The 22,426-nt window shown below is 36.2% G+C and overlaps 1 protein-coding gene and 1 long non-coding RNA gene across 12 annotated transcripts in view; one reads left to right on the top strand and one right to left on the bottom strand.

Moving 5' to 3' along the window:
• UBE2E2 (ubiquitin conjugating enzyme E2 E2) overlaps nt 1-22,426 on the top strand; it is a 469,097-nt gene that overhangs the window by 417,248 nt on the left and 29,423 nt on the right. For all 11 annotated transcript variants that reach the window (XR_013361371.1, XM_077865379.1, XM_077865383.1 and 8 more), the window contains one exon: nt 5,276-5,423. Coding sequence is in view for 10 of the 11 variants with exons in the window: in XM_077865379.1 (XP_077721505.1) it covers nt 5,276-5,423 (148 nt within the window). In the remaining variant the exon portion in view is untranslated. The remainder of the gene's footprint in view (nt 1-5,275; nt 5,424-22,426) is intronic.
• Nucleotides 894-22,015, bottom strand: LOC144293982 (uncharacterized). Its single transcript, XR_013361372.1, has 5 exons — nt 21,880-22,015; nt 20,047-20,101; nt 16,164-16,369; nt 10,406-10,455; nt 894-1,131 (listed from the first exon to the last, which is right to left on the bottom strand). It is a non-coding gene; the product is annotated as an uncharacterized LOC144293982 (long non-coding RNA).

A 22,426-nucleotide genomic window follows, 5' to 3' on the forward strand; every position in this document is an offset into this window, starting at 1 on the left:
ATTTGCAAATGATATATCCTATAAAGGGTTAATATCCAAAATATATCAACCACTTATGCAACTCAACACCAAAAAAATCAGACAGTCTGATTAAAATATGCGCAAAGAACCCGAATAAACAGTTTTCCCAAAGAAGGCATACAGATGGCCAGCGGACCGTCACTAATCATCAGCCAATGTAGAAAACAGTATGGAGGTTCCTCAAAAATTAAAAATAGAAATACTATATGATTTAATAAGCACTACTGGGTATTTACCCAAAGAAAACGAAAACACTGATTCAAAAAGATATGTGCAACCCAAGAGTCCATCAGTAGATAAATGGATAAAGAAGACATGGTATGTATATATACAATAGAATATTAACAATAAAAAAGGATGAGATCTTGCCATTTGCAGCAACATGGATGGACCTAGAAGGAATTAGACTTAGTGAAGTTAGTGAGAGAAAGACAAATACCATATGATTTCACTTATGTGTGGAATCTAAAAAAACAATACAAATGAATAAACAAAAAGCAGAATCATACCTACAAATGCAGAGAACAAATTGATGATTAACGGAAGGGATTGGTGGATAGGCAAAATGGGTGAAGGGGAGTGGGAGATACAGACTTCACTTAGGGAATGAATAAGTCATAGGAATAAAAGGTACAGCATGGGGAATACAGTCAGTGATACTGTAAGTGTTGTATGGTGACAGTTGTAATAGCATCATATGGTAGTTACACTTGTGGTGAGCAGAACATAATGTATAGAGATGTTGAATGACTTGTCATTATATACCTGAAAGAAGTGTAACATTGTGTGTCATCCATACACAAAATAAAAAAATATTGTAAAGTGCTATTTGTGGGAGCCTACAGCATTAAAACATAGGAACAAACTACCTGTTTGATTCACTGTGGTTTATTCTTTTTTAAGATTTTTTTATTTATTCATGAGAGACACAGAGAGAGAGAGAGAGCGGGCAGAGCATAGGCAGAGGTAGAAGCAGGCTCCGTGCAGGGAGCTAGACGTGGAACTCAATCCTGGGTCTCCAGGATCACTCCCTGGGCTGAAGGCGGCTGTGGCTGTGGCTGTGGGTTGAGCCACCTGGGCTGCCCTTCACTGTGGTTTATATATGAATACCTGTTGGGACAAAAGTTAACAAACAGCAAAGTAGATCCTTTAATCAGTATTACAAAACATTCAAGTGTGAAGCATTCTCTGTCCAAAAAATCCACAAGATTCTTTGCAAACTCATGCTTTATTTTTCATCCAACTATACTTTTAATGAAATATCTTCACTTAAAATAGAGAATCAACAGTAAAACCAACCTAATTAGAAAATGGGCAAAAGACATGGATGAGCATGAACATCCTAAGAAAGAGGGTATCCAGATAATAAATAAGCACATGAAAAAGTATGGAATTAGGAAAATGCAAATTAAAACCACAATGCAATACCAACCACTACACCCAATCAGAATGGCTAAAATCATATTACACCAAATGCTGGCAAGGATGCAGAGAAACTGGATCACTCTGCTGGTGGGAATATAAAAGGGTGCAACTGCTCTGGAAAAAATTATAAAACTAAGTATGAACTTATCATACAACCCCACAATTGCATTCTTGGACATCTACCTCAGAGAAGGCAAAACTTATGTTCACACAAACATACACATGTTGATGGCAGCTTTATTTGTGATAGCTAAAAACTAGAAATAATCCATTCGGTAGGTAAATGGTTAAACAAACTGGTACATCCATACCATGGAATACTACCCATCAATAAGAAAGAACAAACTATTGATACGTGCAACAATTTAGATGAATCTCAAGGGCAATGTGCAAGTAAAAAGAGGTGATTTCAAAAATTACATTCTATATGATTCCATTTATGTAACATTCTTGAAATGACAGAATCACAGAGGCAAAGAGTAGTGGTTTTCAAGAATTAAGAGAGGAAGATAGGAAGGTGACTGTGTCAGTTAAATAGTAGCATAAAGGATGTTTGTGAATGAACTATTATGTATCTTGGCTGTGGTTGTGGTAACAGATATACATGTGATAAAATTGCATAGAAACACGTGTATACATGAGTGCATATAAAACTGATGATAAATGGAAAAGGTCAGCAGACTGTATCAGTGTGAGTTTCCTGTGATGATACATTACAGTTATGTAGGATGTTGCCATTGGGGGAAAGTGGATGAGAAACATATGTGACCCGTCAGTATTATTCTTACAACATGGTGTGACTGTATAATAATCTCAAAATTAAAAGTAAAAAAGGAGGGAGGGGCATTGAGGCTAAGTAGGAGAGCATGAGGTTTTGGGTCAACAAAGCTGTGTTCAAATTCTGGCTCCTCCACTTGCCAACTGTGCAACCACATGCCAGTTCTTTAACCACTCTGTGACTTCATTTATTTTTTTCCTGCTGTGTTATTAAGATATAATTGGCATAAAGCATTGTATTTATTTTAGGTACACAACATAATGATTTGATATATGTATGTATGTATTGCAAAATGATTACCACATACATCCATCATCTCACAGAGTTACAGTTTCATTTTAAAAGTAGGTACAATACCTCTTTGAATTATTTTGAGGATTAACTGGCTCCTAGTAGCCAATCAGTATCTGATAGGTTTTTAAAACACTGTATATAAAAGCCACTCATCATTTACACTGGATCATAAAAATATTTTGTCTTTCCATCTAGTAAGCACTTAAAGGAATAGACACACTGATTTCTCTGCAGAATTTTAATATTGTTAGGTATTCTCTATTTCATTAAATTCTGCTCATGTCTCTATCTGCTTTTATAGGATTTACTGTTATTCTTTTCTTTTCCTTAAGCACTCAATAGATGCCTTTCCTCCTTTCTAATTTGTGTATTTGAAACTGTAGATTTCTTTATGATAACTGTTTTAACCAAATTGCAAAGTTTGGTATTGGCAGTCCAAACATTTCACTGTCATTCAGTTATAAATGTAGCCAATTTTTTTCCTTTGATCCAAGAATTATTTGAAAAATGTGTTTTTCAGTTTCCCAAACATTTGATGGAGAATTTTTGTGGTCTTAATAATTCTTTGAAATATCTTAAGCTTCCTCTGTGGCTTAGTATGTGATCAGTTTAAATATGTTTCTTATGTGAATGGAAAAGAATGTATATTCTTTGTTAAGTGTGGAATTTCATTTTCATTCAATCCCTTGATTTTGTTAATTTGGTTGTTCCTATTTTCAGTATCCTTACTACATTTTGGTCTGGATGACTTCCGTTACTACAGCAAGATGTCCCTCTGATTGTAGACATGTCATTTTCTCTATAATTTTGCTAAATTTCACTTTTTATATTTTTGGCTATCTTATTAGGTACAACAGTTTCAGAACTGTTACATTTTTCTGATGAGTTGTTCATTTTATCATAATGCAGCAATCTTCTTTGTTCATTTTGCCTTAAACATATATTTGATCTGATAGTAATATAGCCACTTAAGCTCTTTTTTTTAGTTGGTGTTTTCATAGTACATATGCCCATGACTTAGAATTCAGAGGAAACATTTTTCTCCTAACTTCAGAGCATAGGCTTTCTCCAGCACATGTCTTTGCTATCTCTCCCAGAAGGCATTTTCTTTTCAAGTCCATCCATTTACTGGGATCCCTGGGTAGCTCAGGGGTTTAGTGCCTGCCTTCAGCCCAGGGCCTGATCCTGGAGTCCCAGGATTGAGTCCCACATCGGACTCTCTGCATGGAGCCTGCTTCTCTCTCTGCCTGTGACTCTGCCTCTCTCTCTCTCTCTCTCTCTCTCTCTCTCTCCCCCTCTGTCTCTCATGAATAAATAAAATCTTTAAAAAAAAAAAAAAAGTCCATCCATTTACTAAAAGACTAGCTGCTCAAGTGGCCTAATCTATATAAAGCCTCTCAATTCCAACCTCTTGCCACATGTAGACCTAAGATTTCCCCTTTCTCCATGAAGGCGTCAAATCCCAAGCCCCCATTTTATCAAGACTAGCTATTCCCTCTTCCATAGGTCCCACCCCTGGCAGCTACACCGTCAGCTCATGTGCTTAGTGCGATTCTTGGTTTTCAGTTCTGGCCTCTGGGAAATCTCTGTGCAAATTCAGCTATGCATTTTTTTAAATGTTACAGTTTCCTCAGCATTTTTAGGTATTTGGAGTGTGTATAGAAGAAATGTTAAAGTTCTCCATAAGGTCTGGCATGTGGCTAGAAGAACAGGTCTTATTAGGAATACTCATCTAGCCTGAAAATGGTACTGTGTTGTTCAATAATTGTAGAAGACTGGATCTGTCCTGAGTCTTGATTTTATGCAAACTAAATAAATTGAGTTTGAGTGGGTGCCCTGGTTAGGTGGCAACACCTACAAATATCTGCCATATATTTTTTGGTTCATAGCCATTTTGAACTTAGATACCAGAAGACTGGTATTTAAAAAAAAAAAACAAGATTTTTTTGTATATTTCAACTTAAATGTTGAGAATACTTATAAACATGTTATTAATAAATAGTATTAATATCTTATTATTATTTACATAAAACTTCTAAAAAACAGAATTTTACCAGAGTTATAAAACTGATTTAGACTTAACTTTTTAATTGAAGTTCTTTAAAAATGTTATAAACATATCTCAAAATTATACCTAAACAAAGTGCAGTGGTAATCTACCTATCATAGGGAAGAGGTAGACTATGTTAATATTATATTCAAAATATAGAATTTAAGGAGGAAAGGATTCATAAATTGTAACTAGTATAGTTTCTTTATAAACTTAAGGTATATTATTTACATACATGCCTAATTCATGTTTTTAAACTGTGACAGAGAATAGTATTTATGTCCTTTTTACAATATTCCAGTGCTGTTTTGAACTTTAAAATATACAAGTCCTTAAAACAATTGGACTCCCAACAAGTTTCCTTTGAAATTTTTATTTTTTGAATTTTTTTCTTTCAAATGCTTTTAGAAATCACAGTTAGTTTTTCCCTTATGAGCATTCCTACAATTGCACTAAGAGCAAATTCAGTCCCCAGAACATTAGTTAAGTGATAGGACTCTTCATCAAAAGCAAAAGGACATGATTTTGCTATTGGGGTTTAGTTCTCTGTGCCAGAATGGTTCAAGTTCTAAAATAATGATTTTGTTTATTGATTCTTCTTATGTGCCTGAGGAGAAATTTAAGTATATGGTTCAACCAGTGACCCTTGGAATATTTTGTCTAATAAAAAGTATATCTATTTATAACAACTTTACATTTTCTTCTAGGTTACCTTCCGAACAAGAATCTATCACTGTAATATTAACAGCCAGGGTGTCATCTGTCTGGATATCCTAAAGGACAACTGGAGTCCAGCCCTAACCATTTCTAAAGTTCTCCTCTCCATCTGCTCACTTCTTACAGATTGCAACCCTGGTAAGAGACTTTAAGTCCAATATTGAATTCTTGAATAAGTCTATTCAAGACTTAAATGTCAGACCTTAGTGAATTGTTTACTACCACCACCACCACCACCACCACTACTATTATAACTATTATTATTATTGATTTTAAATTTCCATAGTATGTAACTGCTTTTGTTTTAAATTGGGTTTTCTCATTAGTCTTTTTTAAGGTCTATTATTTGCCAAGAAGGAAAGAGCATAGTGTGATAAAAATTAATGAAAAATCATTTTGGATAGGGAAGTGCATTTAAAGAATGCATTATATTCTGCTGCCAAATAATAATAAAAATTCAAATTGAATAGCTTAATCTTTAATTAGATGCCTACAGAAGATGTTAATTTGAGAAATGTGGGCTATTAAAATCTGATAACAACCAGCAGCACCACACAGACGTGACCTTGTTGGCATTTTAATAACCATGCGTCCTTTCAAGCTAATAGAACAAAAAAGCGAATGGTTGTCAACTAGGAACTATAACTTTCTAGGAAAACTAAAGAGAGTTTATAGCCAAGCCTTTGTGGCTTGCTAGGGTGCTTTATGCTCAAAGTTCTTATTTTCTGTGTTATACTAAATGTGTGATTATGTGTCTTTGACCAGATTCTCTTAACCAGAAGACAAACCCACTGCCAGTTTTTTACATATTTGGGTTTATTTTGGAAATTACAAAAATCCAAAGGTAGCTACAGAGTTTTCATTGATTTTTTTTTTCAATGAGAAATTCTTCTTTGAGTATTTAATTAGTATTGAAGATGAAATTCTGTCTTCCACCTTCAGGAATAAACTCACTAGAAGGTGAAGTTTTAGACAAGAGAGAAATGACAAAGGGGAATCAGGGTCTCTCTTAGGATCCTGGCTGGTCTATAAAACATAAAGAAATTATAATCTGTTTGACTTTTGTACGTTACTTATTGTTTAATAGAAATTTTTTAAAATAAGGACATATAAAAATACTTCTACCAAAAGGAAAATAAAATATAATTGTGTAAGATCACTATAAAATGTTTTTTAAATTATTTCATACTTTTACCCCCAAATAGTAGTGAATTTCAGTAATGCTGTACTAATCTAAAACTGAATGACAAATACTGTGTTCTTTCTATCTCGTTATTCCTATTTCAGTCCCATTTGTATGACTATGTATAACTTATTTGGAGGTAATGTCATTAAAAAACACTTTTTGTGTGATATAAGGCCTACATCAAGTGGTTCTTCTGGAAATAATGGAACATGGAACTGCATCTGCCTCCTCACTCCCAAAAGAGTACCTCTGGGGGTTGCTGAAATTTAGAGGGGAGTGGTATTTTAAGAGAAAATTTATTTTGGGAAGTCAATCCCTTACTCAAGAAACTTTTGGCATGAGGTCATCATACTGTACACCTTAAACTTAGTGTTTTATGTGAAATATATCTCAATAAAACTAGAGGGAGAAAAGAAAGAAACTTTTGAGACAATACCATTTATAAGGCACTTTTGAGCACTAGATGAATATCCTCACTTCTTACACTTGGAATAAGGTATAATTTTATACTTAGAGAAGAAGCTCTGTGCTGAGAGCCATTCCTTATCCCAGTGATATCTAGGCCTGCTTGGTCTCCCAGTCAGCTGAAATGGGCCTGTCACTCTGAATCAGCTCATATGCGGGAAGCTGTTCTCTGTACAGGTAATCTCTGCTTAATACATTCATCCCACCAAAGCCTTCTCTCAGCAATCAAAACAATTCCTGTTTAGTAAATTGGAGTTTTCTTTTGCCAGTGTCTCAGAAAACTACAGATACATTCTGCAAAACAACAAAAATAAAAATCATCCCTGGCTAAAGCAAAATTACATACATGAAATAAATAGATTTTAAAAATATCCTATTAATGGTAAGAATAAGCCTAAAGGATAAAGAAAAAATAAAGAATAAGCCTAAAGATTAAACCTAAAGTTTTATCAATTTGATGTAGCCCATCTGATAAAAGAATAGAATATTGTTTGTAAAATATATGGTAACAAACTAATGTTTATTCTTTAGGACGTATAAAAATGTTTCCTAATTGGCACATGATATATATCTATATGGCACATCACATCACACTTCTAGAGTCTTGAAAAAGAGTTATTTATCTTAAACAAGTCAGAATATCCATTCCTTTGTTTAATGGATTTACTTCACGTTCTTTTCTGGGTCACATCCAATCTGCAGATTTTTTTCTCCCAGTTTTAACTTTAAACTTCAATCTAATGTATCTTCAAATTATCAAAAATATAAGTTTGATAGAATACAAATAAATAAGATTATCCTATACTGAATCTATAAAGCTGTTTTAACACCAGAAATACTATCAGTTCCGAAGCAGGCTTTGCCTAAGAATATAAATTTAACCAATTTTTAAAATGTTTACTCACTCTTCTCCCTACATATAGTGATTTTTTATTCAATCTTCATATTTATAATTTACGTTTGTCTGTTTTAAGAATTTTGGTCTATTCAGAAATAAATGTTAAATGTTTGAGGGTAGGGTTATACATCCTACTTCATGGTCTTTATAGTTGGCAGTTACAGATTTTAATACCAGCTCCACTGTTAATTAGTTCTGTGACTCATACTGGTCACTTATCTTTCCTCAGATTCAGTTTCTTATCAGAGATAACCGTCAGCCCTACGTAAATCACAGCATTCCTATGAGGTATATGTGCAAGCCCTTTGTAAACAGTCATGAACTGTTGTTGATGTCATTTCCCAGAGTATTTAGGACCCCAAATGGACATACATTCAATGGCTGATAAATACCTACTCAGATGAATTTAATTGAGAGAAGAGAGTATTGAATAATCTCTAAATACCACCACCTCAGCACTGACACTCTTGGATTTAAACCCTGGAAAAAAGCCTAACCTTGAATTAGTAGTCCCTATTGTATTATTTCCTAGGAAGGATTATTTCTCCGGTGACAAAATGTCCAACAGTTACCAGCTGGTTAATGGGTGCACAGGTGATTGTCATGCTGTTCCCAGTGCAGCAGTCTAGGTGGGTCTAACTGCTGACCTTTATAGGGCTGTTCACACTTCACAGTGATGTTTATTGATGAGCCTGCCAGAGCACTCTTATTTGTCAGATATCACCTGACTGCCAGAGTTTGGCTGTGTCACCCTGTTTGAGGAACAAAGTAGAGGATGATAAGCTCAAAAGGCCAGGACCAACCTTCCAGGCTTTTGGAGTTTCATCCTCCTTTTTTTTTTTTTTTTTTTTAAGATTTTATTTATTTATTCGTGAGAAACACAGAGAGAGAGGCAGAGACACAGGCAGAGGGAGAAGCAGGCTCCATGCAGGGAGCCCAATGTGGGACTCGATCCTGGGTCTCCAGGATCACTCCCTGAGCTGAATCCTGCTGCTCAACCACTGAGCCACCCAGGCATCCCTCATCCTCCTTGGTGAACATGATTTAATCCATGAATTGCTAAAGTGTAGAGTACTAATCATATTTCCATTTTTCATGGAATGTTATTTGTCAGTGCTCTCTTCTCAAGCATATACAAAATTTAAGCTCTGTTCTATTTGATTTTGTCTTTTGAAGTTTGTTTTTGCTGTTTTATGGTTATTTTTTTAACTCTTAGATGTTTATCATATTCTTTATTTGAAGTTTATTATTTAAAATATGCTTATCGGGGATCCCTGGGTGGCTCAGTGGTTCAGGGCCTATCTTTGGCCCAGGGCCTGATCCTGGAGTCCGGGGATCAAGTCCCACATTGGGCTCCCGGCATGGAGCCTGCTTCTCCCTCTGCCTGTGTCTCTGCCTCTCTCTCTCTATTTCTATCATGAATAAATAAATAAAATTTAAAAAAATAAAAATAAAAATAAATAAAATATGCTTATCTTATGATCTTTAGACCTAAAAATAACAGGTATTTTGCCTCAGACAAAATGAACTATCCTGAAAACACTGACAGTTATGAGATAAAACAAGCAGCTCAACAGTTTTTCTATACCAGTTGCTTTATTTACAGAGTAATTTTCAGAATACTTCTAATCTTTTTTTTTTTCTGAAAAGTACCTAAATCTAGATGTCATCTGGCATTATTTTATTTATCTCAGTTCTACTTTTCTACCCTATTGCTGTTGCTATCAAAGTGTTATAAACTTATATCATTAAAAAATTATCCCCCAAATATATGGCTTTTATGAGATAATTAGAAATTTTAAAACTAACCATTTGATATTGAGTTATTGCCAGAAATTTTTTGATATAATAAAATAATTTTCATTATAAATTTTTTACATGTCCTTATCTTTTAGAAAAATGGAACTATTTGCAAATAGAGTTCTTTGATATTTAGAATTTGCTTCAAAATAATCCAGAAAGGTTGGAAGTAGATAGGGATGTGGAAGATAGGAAATTGACCATTATAATTGTTGAATGATGGGTGAGGGGTACATTGGGGAGTTTTATTATACTAGTCTACATTTGAATATGTTTGAAATTTTTCATAATAAGGATTTCTTTTTAACTGCCAAAGATGAGCAGCAGTGTAATCTGTAAAAGGTGTGTAATTTGACTCTTGTTTTTTTTTTTTTAAAGATTTTGTTTATTCATGAGAGACAGAGAGAGAGAGAGGCAGAGACATAACATAGGCAGAGGGAGAAGCAGGCTCCTCTCAGGAAGCCTGATGCAGGACTCGATCCCGGGCACCGGGATCACGCCCTGAGCTGAAGGCCGACACTCAACCGCTAAGCCATCCAGGCATCCCGACTTGGTTCTTTTGTTCTGTGAGGGAGTCATTTGGGCTCTGACCCTCACCCTGTATATTTCATTCCCCTATCATCTGCCTTCAGACTAAAAGCTGCCTTGTGGTTCAGCCTGGGCCATCAAGGTCCTGCATTCATACAACCATGAAGTCTTTATTGGCCACCCTTCACAAACAGGCAGAACTACACAGGCCAGGTCAAATGAAAATGCTCTGAGCATACTCACGAACATCAACACTCCAAGATGGATGAGCTCTTCCTCCTGCTTCCCAACACCTTCCAAATAAAAATCAAGTATTGGTTACTCCCATTCTTAGATTTATGCATATCTTTATTAGAACAACAAATAGGACCAAGAATGGCAGCTAACTAACCCTCAGCCTTACACATTGATTAAGCTGAGGGTGAGCACAGCTGCAGTTTTATTGGTAAGAGCTTTATTCTTCTCAAATGGACTGAGCAAATGGAAAGAAGAATTTGCTCCCAGTCTTTTATAGTATTCTGGAAAAGGTTGGAGAATGGCTTCTTCCTCAGTCTCCATCACAGCCATTTGTTTCAGATCACTTATGACCCATTTTTTAAACAGCTGATACAATCCTTATCCATAAATTGTCTCAGATACCTAACTTTGATTGTTATTAATTGCTTGTCTTTGACCTAGTTGTGATTGTATAATAAATTGTGTTACTGAACATGAAAATTTTATAATTGCTGGTGACTGCTAGGGGGATGGGGACCAGAAAGTAGAATTAATTATTTCAACATAGGTGTGTTTGTGTAAATTATTTACACTAAGTCTGTGAGTTATTAGACTGATGAAAGGTACATAAATGGATTTTTTTAAGATTTTATTTATTCATGAGAGACACAGAGAGAGAGGCAGAGACCTAGGCAGAGGGAGAAGCAGGCTCCCTGTGGGAGCCCGATGCAGGACTTGAACCCAGGACCCTGGGATCACAGCCTGAGCCAAAGGCAGACACTCAACCACTGAGCCACCCAGGCATCCCAATAAATGTATTTTTAAGAGGATCCTGCTGCCTACTAATAGTAGCGTGAACCTGGCTTCTACACATCCTACTCAGCTATACTTGAGAACTAGCAACGAACAGTTTCTTTAACTGAAATTTAGATAAAGCTGTGAAAACAATAAGTTTACCTGTTTATTATGGACTATTGTTGATGTCAGGTCTTAGCAGGAATGCAAAATTCTTTTTTTTTTAAAGACATTAAATATGGGAACATAGACATAAGGTTTCTCCTAATGCCTATGACATTTTTAAAAGTGAGAAAATTAGGAAGTAAAAATATATGGTACAACATATATCTAACTTCAAGCTGTTTTCTTTGTGAAGAATTGGCTTTCTTCTAAAATGTCACAATGATAAATTCCAGAAGTCATTCTAATCAGTGCTTCCAAAAGTGGATATAGATAGGCTATAATTCATAGTCATTTAACTTCTCTGACACCTTATGTAAAGGAAAGCTATACTTATATGTAGGTTGTCAATCTACCTCGTATTTTAAAAACCAGGAGAGTAAGTAAAGTCCAAAAAAATGTATAAAGGACTTTGGGTTCTAACTCAGTATTATCTGTAGAATTCTGGCACACTGCCCCCTCTTGCACCACAGGTCCCATCAGCTTCCTCAGATCTGTTTGGAAATATGGATTCATATGTTTTATGAATTAAAGAAGTTTCACAGAAGTGATTCTGTACCATTATACATTTGGTTTAAAAACAGGGGGGGTGGGCAGCCCGGGTGGCTCAGCGGTTTAGCGCCGCCTTCAGCCCAGGGCATGATCCTGGAGACCTGGATCGAGTCCTACATCAGGCTCCCTGCATGGAGCCTGCTTCTCCCTCTGCCTGGGTCTCTGCCTCTCTCTCTATCTCTCTCTCTGTCTCTCGTGAATAAAAAAATAAAAAAGTACCAGTGGCTCAGTCAGTTGAGCATCTGACACTTGAATTCAGCATTTCAGCTAAGGGCATGATCTCAGGTTCATGGGATGAAGCCCACAATTAGGCTCCGAGGTCAGTGCAGAGTCTGCTTGTCCCTCTGCCCCCTCTGCCCCTTCCCCTGTTTGCTAATGGGCCCCTCTCTTTCTATCTGAAATGAATGAATGAATGAAATTTTTAAGTATGGATTCTGGTTACTTATATATTTATAAAATGTGTTTCCCTACCATGTCATTCTGTAAAAGGAACTCTAGTTATTTTACGAGAGATACTACTATATAATAATATAATACACTAAAAGATCCAGTTTTATGGACTTTATCAAAGTATGATTTTCTAGAAAACACAGAATGAGAAAAGAAAGCTAAAATTATCTGATCATGAGTTTAGAATTTAGATTGCCAGGTAGTGAAACAAGTAAAAAGAAGTAGAGTCAGAGTTGCCAGGAAAGGATTGGTAGCTTCAGTATAGAGGGGAGAGATGATTGCATGACAAAGCAGGTATCCTAATTAAACCCTTGATATTTCTGCTTTGTGTAGGTAAGTCTTTATTTAGTATAACAATCAGTTTGATATCTTTCCTGAACATCCAGTTTGCCTAGGTTAAAAAGAATATTAGCTGTTTATTATTTTTTTATATATCATTGTCCAAAAATGCTGATCTACAAAAACTTTACTTTCTTAAGTACATCTATCTCCTTGGTAATTTGATTCTTTTAAAGATGGTAAAAACTATACCTTACTTGCTGATATATGAGTCACATTCAAAATATGCCTGTAAAAGTTTTATCTTCACATCTCCTTTAAAGAAAAGAGCCACTGGAGAAATTGCTCTGTTTTGGTAAAGAAGAAAACACAACCTTGTATTTATCATGCTTATGTTTATTTTTCTCACTGGTTTCCTTACCTCTGATCCAGGAAATAGCTCTGAACCAAGTAATAGCTATGTTACAAACATTCTTAAAGCAGGAAGATGAATTCCTGGGAGAATAATATATTTTCTGGTTTTGTTTTTTTTGTTTTTTACTACTATATAGTTGTCCACTCATCCTTTGTAGGATTCTGATTGGTGTGTACTGTAACAGCACTAAAACTCATTAGTTTGGTATAATTAGGATGTCAACCAAATTAGTAATTTTTAAATGAATTGTAGGAGATTTTAAGTAAATGAAGACCTAATTATGTTTAAGCACATGTAGGAAATACTAGTAAAGTGTTTAAACTAGATGGCTTTAGACTCTACTTTACCAAAGATAGGGAAGAAGTGGGATTTTCACATTCATAAAATAGAGAAAATGGTTATAATGAACCTTAATGTATTCCTTACTCAGCTTCAAAACTTATCTTTATTTAAGGTTTGAGTGTTTTTATAGGTTATCAAGGACTTTTTTCAGACAGGCTAAATATTCTTAAATGATGTGCTTCACACTATTAACTTTCATGACAACCCTTTTATTTATTTATTTTTTAATTTTTATTTATTTATGATAGTCACAGAGAGAGATAGAGAGAGGCAGAGACACAGGCAGAGTGAGAAGCAGGCTCCATGCACCGGGAGCCCGACGTGGGATTCGATCCCGGGTCTCCAGGATCGCGCCCTGGGCCAAAGGCAGGCACTAAACCGCTGCGCCACCCAGGGATCCCAACAACCCTTTTTAAAAGATATAATACAGTAAACTTCAGAATAGGTCACTGCATTAGAATTATGGTGCCATATGTGTCGCTGTGGAAAGTAGCAAACTGGTAGTCAGTATTCTTTTTAGGAGAAATGAAGGTAAATTATTTAAACAACACATGCAAATAAGGTATATTTTAAATCATAACAATATACTGTTTTAATACGGAATTTGAGAGTTCTGAAACAAAATAATAAAAATCCTCTAATTGTCCAGAGATTTACTTGTGTGGACAAAAGATCTGGATGATTGAATAATATGTTGCCTTTTTAATTTGGATATTAAAGGTCATGTTTTGGGAGAAATATTATAATTGTGGAAATATAAAGAATTAATATAACCCTACTAATTGTCTGAGTCTGAGACCCTTAATTACCAAGCAGCTATCTTTATATTTCCTTACTTTCTAAAAGCCTTCCATTTTAGTATCTGGTTTGGGGCAAGGTGCTTCCAGTAACAACACTCAAAATAATTCTTACTTAAAAAAGAAGATGCTTCTGACATGTCAGACTAATTAGTAGTGTACACAATAGCAATAACTTCTTTCTTTTTTCCTACTCCTTATAGTTGTCCTATAAGAGATCCTGAAGCTTATTGCTTCTTGTGGGTGTTGAATTTTTGGTCACGTTCTATTGGTGTGGAATTTGTGTAATAAGCAATATAGGAGTTCTTTAAGCTATAGGCATATTTCCACAACTCATGGTGTTCCTGGGAAAAAAATCATAAATCAAAATGTTTTAGATATATTTTAAAAACCTCCTGTTTAAGAATATCCTATGGAGAAACCTATTGCCAAATAAAGCACTTAAAAGCTTGAATAATAAACATCCCAATTTATCTTTTCTTGAAAATAGAAGGGTATTTTCCCCCTAATTCAGTGCTGCCATCCCTCTGAGAGCATTTCCCCAAATAAGTCATATTTTTTTGTAATATTCAAGTGCTGAGGGCAAGTTATAAAAACCTATCTAACTGTGTGCCTGTCAGCAGGTATGGGTAGTACCTTATAGGGCAACTGCTTGCACCGGTGAGGTGCATAACCTTTTATACAGAGCATTGTGGCCACATGCATACTCCAGTGACTGACTTTCTGTCTAGACTGGCTCTAGTGATGGAAACATGTTCATACACAGTCTAATTCAAATACATAGGGGGAAGTTAGGACTAATGGAGACCTAGAGGAGATGTTTATAGTTTATCTAGCTTTGAGTACCAGCATTAGATTTTTATAAGACGAGCTTTAGAAAAGATCGCTCAGCTACAGTGCATGAATAGTAAATAACCCTGCTACACTGGGGAAAAAGGCACATAAGATCACCAGCCACTCCTGCTCCTCTCTAGGAGGATTCATCTACCTGAGGAATGTCTACAGTTTTATATAGGCAAGGGGCTGATAGGGCTGGTGTAGCTTAACATTAGCCTTATTCAGAATGGTTCCATTCCTACAGAAAATGCATCCTTTCAGTAGATTCACACTCAGAATATTGTGGATAGCTTTGAGTTCATCACATCTGAGTTCAAAATAATCTGTGTCCAATTTGGTGAAAATTTTTAAGTGAAAGGTTACTTGTTGCGGGGGGAGGTTTTCATTTGCTTGTTTAATTCTCTGGAAAGGTGATTTAAAGTTGCAGTTATCATACTAGACAAAGGAGCCATTGATTTAAGCTCCTTTGGGAGTTACATTTGGGGAACTCTGGCTATGTTGCATATTCATAGTTTTCATGGTGGCACAAGGATATCTTAAAGGTTAAAAAAAAGGGTCTAGATGTACTCCTTGAATATGTCTCGGTATCGGGTTTTCTTTTTTTCAAAATGAAAGTATCTTCAGTTTTTTCTCATAAAAATAATACATGCTTATTAAATTTCTCTTAAATCAACTATCCTTTAAAGATAAGTATTTAATTTTCATTTAAGGCTCTTTGCTCTACAAACTCGAATTTGATGGGACTCAGCAGAGTATATTTGTCAGTTAAGTTTGTCTCATTATAATCTTTGTGTAAATTTAGACACACTGACCTCAATGTTTAGCCCTGGCTTTGACCTGCTTCTATTTAGTGTTTCCCTATGCATATGGATTGCTCCTTAATTAATATAAATCTAGACATGGGGATTAGCCGTTGCTGCAAGTTTTCTGTTATAAAGTCTCTTGCTGTCCCTGCAACAATAACCTCTAATTTATTGGTTTGGAAGTTGATCTCATTATAAAGCTGCTGTATATATTAATTTATGATGAAAGTTCTCTTCAATTTACTTTTCAGAAAATGTCACTTTGGGGTTTTCCTTTTTAGAAATCACCAATGATCTCTTTTTTGTTTAGAGAAGCACTAATAAGAAAATGGGTGGTTTGGATCAGTACTTACCAATTTCTGCCTTCTCCCAAAACTGCCCTCTTCCTCCACTAAAATCAATTAATGAGTGTCTTTCTTAGTTTAAAATACTGCAAATTGTATTAGAGGTGTTTTTATCCCATGAAGTATCTTCGGGTCTTTGGCATCTGATGCTGTTTAGGGGATTGGGCAGAGTTGTTAAAGCTACATGTTTCTTCTGTCGTTGTCAATGGAAGGCTCTGAAAGCACAAATAAATTGAAAAGTGAAGCAGACTTTTGGCATAAACAGACACCATCCTTTCCTCACATGGTAATGTGTCTTTCACTCAGATGTGTTTACCCAAGGAGTGATTCAAGACTTTCTTTTCCTTACTTGAGGTATTTCTGAAGAGTCAAAAACATTTTGCCCAGTTTTTAATTAACTTTTTCTTTATTATTTCTTAAATGAAGATCGTTAAAAGATTAGAAAGATTACAGTGGTGAAAGGGGGCTTAAAAGATTAATTTTTCTCATTCTAGAATAAAAAGGTTTTTTTTTTTTTTAAGATAGGGAAAGAACTTTGCAAAAATTGTGTATTTCAGGTCAAAAGTCTTTCATAGTCCCCTAAATAATCTCTCCCAGTGGGTTTTTTTTCCTTTCATTGTTTACAGTTTAGGACCAGTAGTAAGTTTGTCACTCTTTAAAATTAGTCCTCTTTCCTTCCAGTCACTTTTTTTTTTTTTTGACCATAGCATTCTATTATTATTTGGGTTTATTTATAGCTTCTATCAGGAGAGACATAATTGTGTCAAGCTTTGCTAAGCAGTTTAGTTCCAATGACAAGACTTATTTTTCCTGTGCTTGTTGTCCAGCTGTTCTGTAGTCTCTTGCTCTCCACACAAACAGAAAGGTTTCAGGTGTTACTCCCAGGTAGGCATTTGCCACAGGTGTCTTTTCTATCACTTAAAATATGTAAAAAGTGATGAGATTATTAAATAGCTGATATGGTTCTTGTAATTCTCTTAGATCCTCACTATATGCCACTTTTGAAACTAAATGCTATTTCTTTGTTGGTTAATTAATTTTGCAATTTAGACTTCTGTCTTCATTTAGTCCATATCTATAATGTGGTGGTTTGTTAATACAATAGGTTTGTTATTGGTAAATCAAAGTATTTTAATATTTATTATCAGTAACACCTGTGCCTGGTTTATAAATGACATAGCATGGACTTTATGTAAGTTTTAAAAGTGAATATATTCTTAAAAAGTGGTAACAGCATAAAACACTATAGAGGATGTCGACTGCCTGTTGTGTACTCAGAAGGTCCCTCAGTCTAAAGGCCCTGGTGCTCTGATCTCCTTTCTGTCTTGGTACGATTCCCCACGTGGCTGTCACATTCCCTTTTTCAGGTGACCTTTCATGGAGTATACCACCTTCTGAGACCACTGACACCACTCATGCAGCACTGAGGAGCTCCTTCTGTGATCACACTGACTTTCAAAGAATCTTTATGTACAGAGAAATGGTTAATGAAACTATTCTGTATTTTGTTAGTAGTTGTCTAATGTCTTCAGGGACCAGGTGTGGAGACTGGAAGGAATAGTGCTACTCTTCAGGTGAAGCATTAGATTTTTTTCCTGCTGACTGCATATAGAAATAGCCAAAGTAGTGTGAACCACTGTTATCTTGCTTACTTTCTCACATCAGCTTGTTCATTACTGCCTTCTACAGACTGCGTCTTTCACAAATTCCAATCGAAGAAGCAATTAAGAGAAAGAGTGAACCACAAGAGGTCATATAGGAAGTAATACAATCCCACATCATTTTTTGAAAAAGATAGGTACTAGAATTTCTTATATATAACTGTTTCCCGGCCTTTGTGACCCTGAAATGCTTTCTTACTCATCTTTGGCCTGTCCGCATTAGCCCAGGGATTCTTTTGTGCTTTACTTCCTGTGGTTTGTAATATAAGAATAACTGATCAACTGTATGTGTTTTTCAGAGTACATACGTACAAACTCCAGCTTCACGCCAGGCTCTGATTTGACTCCTCCCTCAAGTCTGCAGGGTATCCTTATCCTCCATAAGAGTCACTGAGCTGGAGCTAATGGCAAAGTGAAATGGACCAGCACATATTTATGTTCTTAGGCCAGAGCTTTGTGGTATATCTATCCTTGGTTAGTCTTTCTCCTTTCTCCCTCTTCCTATTAGCCAGTCTCTTCTCTTTTATCAGTATTTCCAGCCTCTCCTTTCTTTCACCCAGAGAAATGTTTTTTTAAAAAAAGAAAGAAAAGAATATCCAGACTATTTTTTATTTGTGTTTATTTTAAAAGAGCTTTATTTAGTGTTATCTTTATAACCATATGACTTAGCTTGTAGTGTCTGTTGGCCTAGTATAACCTTGGAATATTCCATTTCACTTCACGTGCCAGACAATGGCTCTTGTCCATCTGGTGTGCCAGGGCAGGAATGGCCCATCAGCTCTTAAAAGGGATATGGTGTCAACTCTGAAAATGTGGCTGAACACTGTGAGTAATGTTGGAGCTGTTGCCATTCTGAGCCAACACATATCTTCCTAATGCCATGGCTTCTTTCTCCAGTTAAACAGTTGCTTTTCTATTTTTTTTAAAACAATTGCTTTTTAAAATGTAGTTTGAAAACTATTAAAGTCCTGTGCTCTGTAAGTAGCATAGTCAAAGCAGTATCACTTGCTTAGGACAATAATCTTATTTTGATGTTCTGAACTTCTTTGTCCTTTTGTTTAGATGACAAGGCTTTAATGAAAATCCTGGGTTAGTCTATAGTGTAAGATGGTTTATGTTATATAGCTCTAAGCTATTGCCCCTCACAGCATATATGCCTGACTTCTCTAATAGTGACATACCTTCACATGCATGCATCTTTTCAGCAAACTTTATGATGTCCCTTGTTAGATTGACCAGTATCAAATACATCATGAGCACAATGAAGTTTGTACCTTGCCATGTTAAAAAAGATGAAGTCAAAGGAGCTAAATTTTAGTGAGTTTTGAAGATGTCAAGAAAACTAGAGTGATACTGCCTAGCTCTTTCACGCACTAGATAAATTGTGCCCTCGTTTGCAAACTGAAGACCATATTTCTGACCCTGACTATCTTGCAGCATTATTATAAAGATAAAGTGCTGTGTATAGACCTCTGTAAATACTTTGAAGGCTCGGAGTATCCTTGTATGGAATGTATTGAACGGAAGGAAGGCCTGTATTAGCTCTGCAAGGTGCAATAAACCTGGCCTTTGAGATATCTAAAAAAGCCATTTTGTTTCTTCCACAAAACCTTTAAATGGATTATTCAGTTTTGTGAGTTTGGAATTTCATATGTGATGGAATTCACCTTCTTGAAGGAAAACTAATAGGAAAAATGAATTGTAATTCAAAATTGACTTCATGATTTCAATTTGCTTTAGGTTCCTATCCTTAAAAATCTAAAAAATTTACAACTTTAATGTTATCTTCTGTCATCTATAAAATGAAGCCTGCTTCTTTATTCACAGCACACACGGTGCACAAACTTATGCCCATCTGTATGCAACCCCATCTAGCCAAAGACCTTCCCAAGAAACTTTGCCTTATTTCAAGTCAGCCAAGCCTTTTTAAACCTTTAAACCCACTCCTCTTGTTCCTTTGCTCTTACCGTGTATATAATATGTCTTAGATCCAAAGACAGTTTGAAATTTGTCAGGATATTGTATCAGATGACAGACTTCTGAAGTTCAGAGACTATGTGTAGCTTAGGTAGAAGCAAAACCTAGCTATTTTTAGCCAGGTTTAAGGAAATTTAATTACTGAACTAGATATACTTTATTATCTGGATTGTTTGTAATGTTTTTGAAATATGGCAGAGTGGACTTCTGCTTCTGGCCATGAAGAAATAACAGGATTAGATTTATACTCTTACCTTAACCAACTAGAAAACCAGACACTGAACAACAGGCAGCCCAAGACCAAGATCCCTGAGAGAAGAGAAACAAATGAAATGAGTCTCACACTTGCCCCAGCTAACTGCCTAGAGGTAGTTTCCAGGCTGCAGTACAGGGAAGAAGAAACCAAAGAGAGCGCCCAATGGTCTCACTGGGTAGAGGAGATAGAGATAGGGACGACCTAGGTGGCTTGTATTTGTGGGACAGAGACCCAGAGAAGAGGGACTGTAAAGAGAGAAACTGAAAAGGGATCCCCTCAAGTCTTTGGCTAAGTTTAGATTTCTGCATATGTCAGAAGAAGCCACTTGGGGCCAGGGAAAGAATCTGCACAAAGCAGTAGGCTGAATAATTCCTAGAGCTCACACAAGGCTCTCTGTGAATGGAAAGACTTCACAATAAGCAGGAATTTAAGTACTCCTCAGAAGATACTGCCTTAGTAGTAGGGGTGTATTAGCTCTACCCTAAAGGCTACTCCTGACCTACACTAACAAATTTAAAAGCAAGCTTGAAGGGATCAAACTTTGCCTAAATAAAAACATGCTAGAACAGAGTACAACATTCTTTAAGGGAAAACAACAAATTCCAAAACCCAGCAATGTAAAATTCAGTGTTGTACATCCAATAAAATATTATTGGGTATTTTAAAAGCAGGAAAATAGAATCCATACCAGGAGAAAAATTAACCCATGGTACCAGATGCAAAAATGACAGAGATGATGGAATTAGTAGGCAAGAATGCTAAAACAGTTATTATAAATAAATTCCATATGCTTAAGATAGAGTATGTGACACCTGGGTGGCTCAACGGTTGAGCATCTGCCTTCAGCTCAGGGGATGATCCTAGTCCCACATTGGGCTCCCTGTGAAGAGCCTGCTTCTCCCTCTGCCTATGTCTCTGCCTCTCTCTGACTCTCATGAATAAATAAATAAAATCTTTTTTAAAAAAAAGAAAAAAAAGGTAGGGGAAAACACAGACCTGATGAGGAGAAAAATATGAAGATGGAAATGAAACTTCTAGAGATAAAAAATACATTATCTGATGTTAAAATTCCATTGGATGGGATTAACAGCAGATTGCATACAGTGGAAGAAAGTTGAACAATGAGAGTAAACATAGTGATAGAAACTATCCATAATAAAGTAAGAAAAATAAAAGCCTTAAAAATAAAATGAACAGAGCCTCAGTGAGCTGTGAGATGACATCAGGCTATTTAACATACTTGTAATTGGAGTCCCAGAAAAGGAAGTCAGGAAAGAAAAAAATGTTTTAAAAAATAAAGGGAGGAACCTCCAGTAACAGAACTACAATATTTGCCTTCCCTCCTAAAACAACCAAAAGACAGAGACAAAATATATAAAACAATAGTTTTCAAGACATGAGGCTCAGGCAGTAAAGGTCAGTGATCCCTGATACATGGGGAAACCATGTGAGCTCTAGGCTACTGAGAGTTTCAGTCTATAGTGCTAGAAAGGGGACCCAGGTGGACACCAGCAGACTAAGTTGAGCAAACAGAACTGAGTCCAAGAAAATTGAGGTAGTGAGAGTTCATAAGACATACTACAAAGAGGAAAGAACTACATGCACAGAGGGAACCTCAAATATCTGCAGAAAGCACCCCTTGAGTATTTTTCAGAGTGGGGATCACATGCATACAAGGACATTACCCAAGTTTAGGGAAAGAACTGGTTTGTTCCCCTCTTTGCCACCTTGGTGATGGATGGATTCCCACCCTACGGCTATGGGGAGTGGCCAAACACACAACATCCAATACTGGACAAATGAAATTTACAGCAGTTTTTTAGTCACTTACATTCTTAGCCTTGTAGATCAAGACATCTTGCAGGGCCTTATGGGGATTGCATGCTGGAACGGAGGGAGCAACCAAGGGCTGTGGGAGGCAGGCTTTGTAGTCTCAAGAGTGCAAGCACTCCCTGGTTCCTGGTCCCTGATGTGATTGGCTTGTTTGAATAATCCCACAGCCTGGCAGGAAATTGAATTCCACTACTCAGTGATAAGCAGGAACTCTTTCTGGTGCCCATTGATAAAGAGGGTTATTCAACTCGGGGCTCTTATCCTGAAAGCAGAGCCAGGAAGAGAGTGTGTTGTTAGGCCATTTGAGGCCTTCCTGATTTTCCTGAGATGCTGAGGCAACACATAATGCTGAACCTTAATTTTAGGTCTTTTTTATTATTATTATTAATGAGAGAGAGAGAGAGGCAGAGACACAGGCAGAGAGAGAAGCAGGCTCCTCGCAGGGAGCTCAATGCGGGACCCGATCCCAGATCTCCAGGATCAGGCCCTGGGCTGAAGGCAGCGCCTAAACTGCTGAGCCACCCAGGCTGCCCAATTTTAGGTCT

The sequence above is a fragment of the Canis aureus genome, chromosome 22 (assembly GCF_053574225.1).
Source record: "Canis aureus isolate CA01 chromosome 22, VMU_Caureus_v.1.0, whole genome shotgun sequence".
Taxonomy (NCBI): Eukaryota; Metazoa; Chordata; class Mammalia; order Carnivora; family Canidae; genus Canis; species Canis aureus.